At 39.8% G+C, this 1,559-nt stretch overlaps 1 protein-coding gene across 1 annotated transcript; it reads right to left on the bottom strand.

Annotated features, from left to right (window-relative positions):
* Window positions 1–390: 390 nt before the first annotated feature.
* LOC124894133 (zinc finger A20 and AN1 domain-containing stress-associated protein 8-like) lies at window positions 391–867 on the bottom strand. The gene has a single exon (XM_047404886.1). The coding sequence runs from the start codon at window positions 865–867 to the stop codon at window positions 391–393; it is 477 nt and encodes a 158-aa protein (XP_047260842.1).
* Window positions 868–1,559: the final 692 nt, after the last annotated feature.

The following is a 1,559-nucleotide window of genomic DNA, read 5'->3' as shown; positions in this document are numbered from 1 at the left end:
TCGGATGGGCTGAGCCAACTCGTATTGACATCTCTACAAAAAAAAACTCTACATTATTGATACTCAAAGGAGACTTTGGAATCTTGAAGAATGCACGGAGGCGAATTTAGGATTTCAAAACACGGATGTATGAATGTGAAATTCATCAAGATGACACATTATGCATATTATACTAGACAAGGAGACAAAAAATGATGACAAAACAAGACCAAATTCCATGAAAATGTGCACCAAGATCATAAATAACTTACACACCAGGATTATCTAGGCTCTAGGGTACCCCCCACACCTACCCCCACTTAAAACTTTCATCATCACCCTGTAAGACAAGGCCAAATTATCGAAAGATGGACATTGCTTCAGTTCATACAACCTTTTGATAGGTGCTAGTCAGATCTTATTAAGCTTTTCTACTACGATGATAGGATTTGCTTTTGCTATTGCATTCTGATCAGCATTCCAATAATCAAACGGGCAGTTGTGTTTGTTTGAATAATGATGAACTACGCATAAAAGATCGCCACATTTGCAACTGAACCCTGTTAATCCCACACGCTTACGACAAGATGTGCACTTTTTCAAACCCTCTTTTGCCTTCACTTGTGAAATCTGAGAGGCTAAATTTGCAGATGCAACTGCGGCACCTGCAAGAGCAAGTTCTGATTCATCGCTGCTTGAGCTTCTGCGTACGACGTCTTTGCTGGATGCAGCTACAAGCTTTGTATGTTCCTGCTTCAGTAGTATCATGTCCTTTTGACACTTGGAACACATACACATCATAGCTGCACTACCGAAAAAATCACAGTCATTGATGCAGAGGATGGGGTCATCTGGAGCTCGACAACCTGTCTCTTTAGATGACTCCATTTCTGTAGTTAACAAGTCAAGTTCAACACCACAAGTGTCATCTTACGTCTATGACAACCCGAAATTCGGACAGCATCATGTCGCATATAAAAGGAAATAATCACCTGTATAAGCTCGAGCACACATATATATATGTATATACAATACTTTGCCATTGGAGCCATCACGTCTATTAAAAAAACCCCACCTTGACTGTACATTAGGTCTACAAAGCCTCTAGACAATACACAGAGTTTAACTAAGGTCGGGACACACCCCGCCATATAAGTAAGTTGTATACAATACAAAAAGTTACTAGATATGACACGGAAAGCCCCGAAGCAAACTGGAGCTCACCAAATGCAGCTGGATATCCTGACTCCTACTTGTGTGGTGTATGAGCTAAAATGCAGCATGAAATGCAGGTCCCCCGTGGGGGGCGTCAGTACAAAATATGTACTGAGTATGTAAAGATGAATATAATCACATATGATATAGGAGCTCAATAAAAATTAGAAACAAGTGAATAAATCATAATAGGAGTGGACCACAATTACTAGAACTTGTGACAACCTGTACATTGTATTTATTCAATCACTTTACCTTCGTTCTTATCATCTTTGTAATTATTACTGTACTGTACTATGACCATTAGGCTGCCTCCAATACATATCAACTAGGATCGACCCATGATAGGCTTATGCCCTTGGGAT

The sequence above is a fragment of the Capsicum annuum genome, unplaced genomic scaffold (genome assembly GCF_002878395.1).
Source record: "Capsicum annuum cultivar UCD-10X-F1 unplaced genomic scaffold, UCD10Xv1.1 ctg70392, whole genome shotgun sequence".
Classification (NCBI taxonomy): domain Eukaryota; kingdom Viridiplantae; phylum Streptophyta; class Magnoliopsida; order Solanales; family Solanaceae; genus Capsicum; species Capsicum annuum.
The sequence above is the reverse complement of the archived record's forward strand: the minus strand, read 5'-3'. Positions and strand labels throughout refer to the sequence as shown.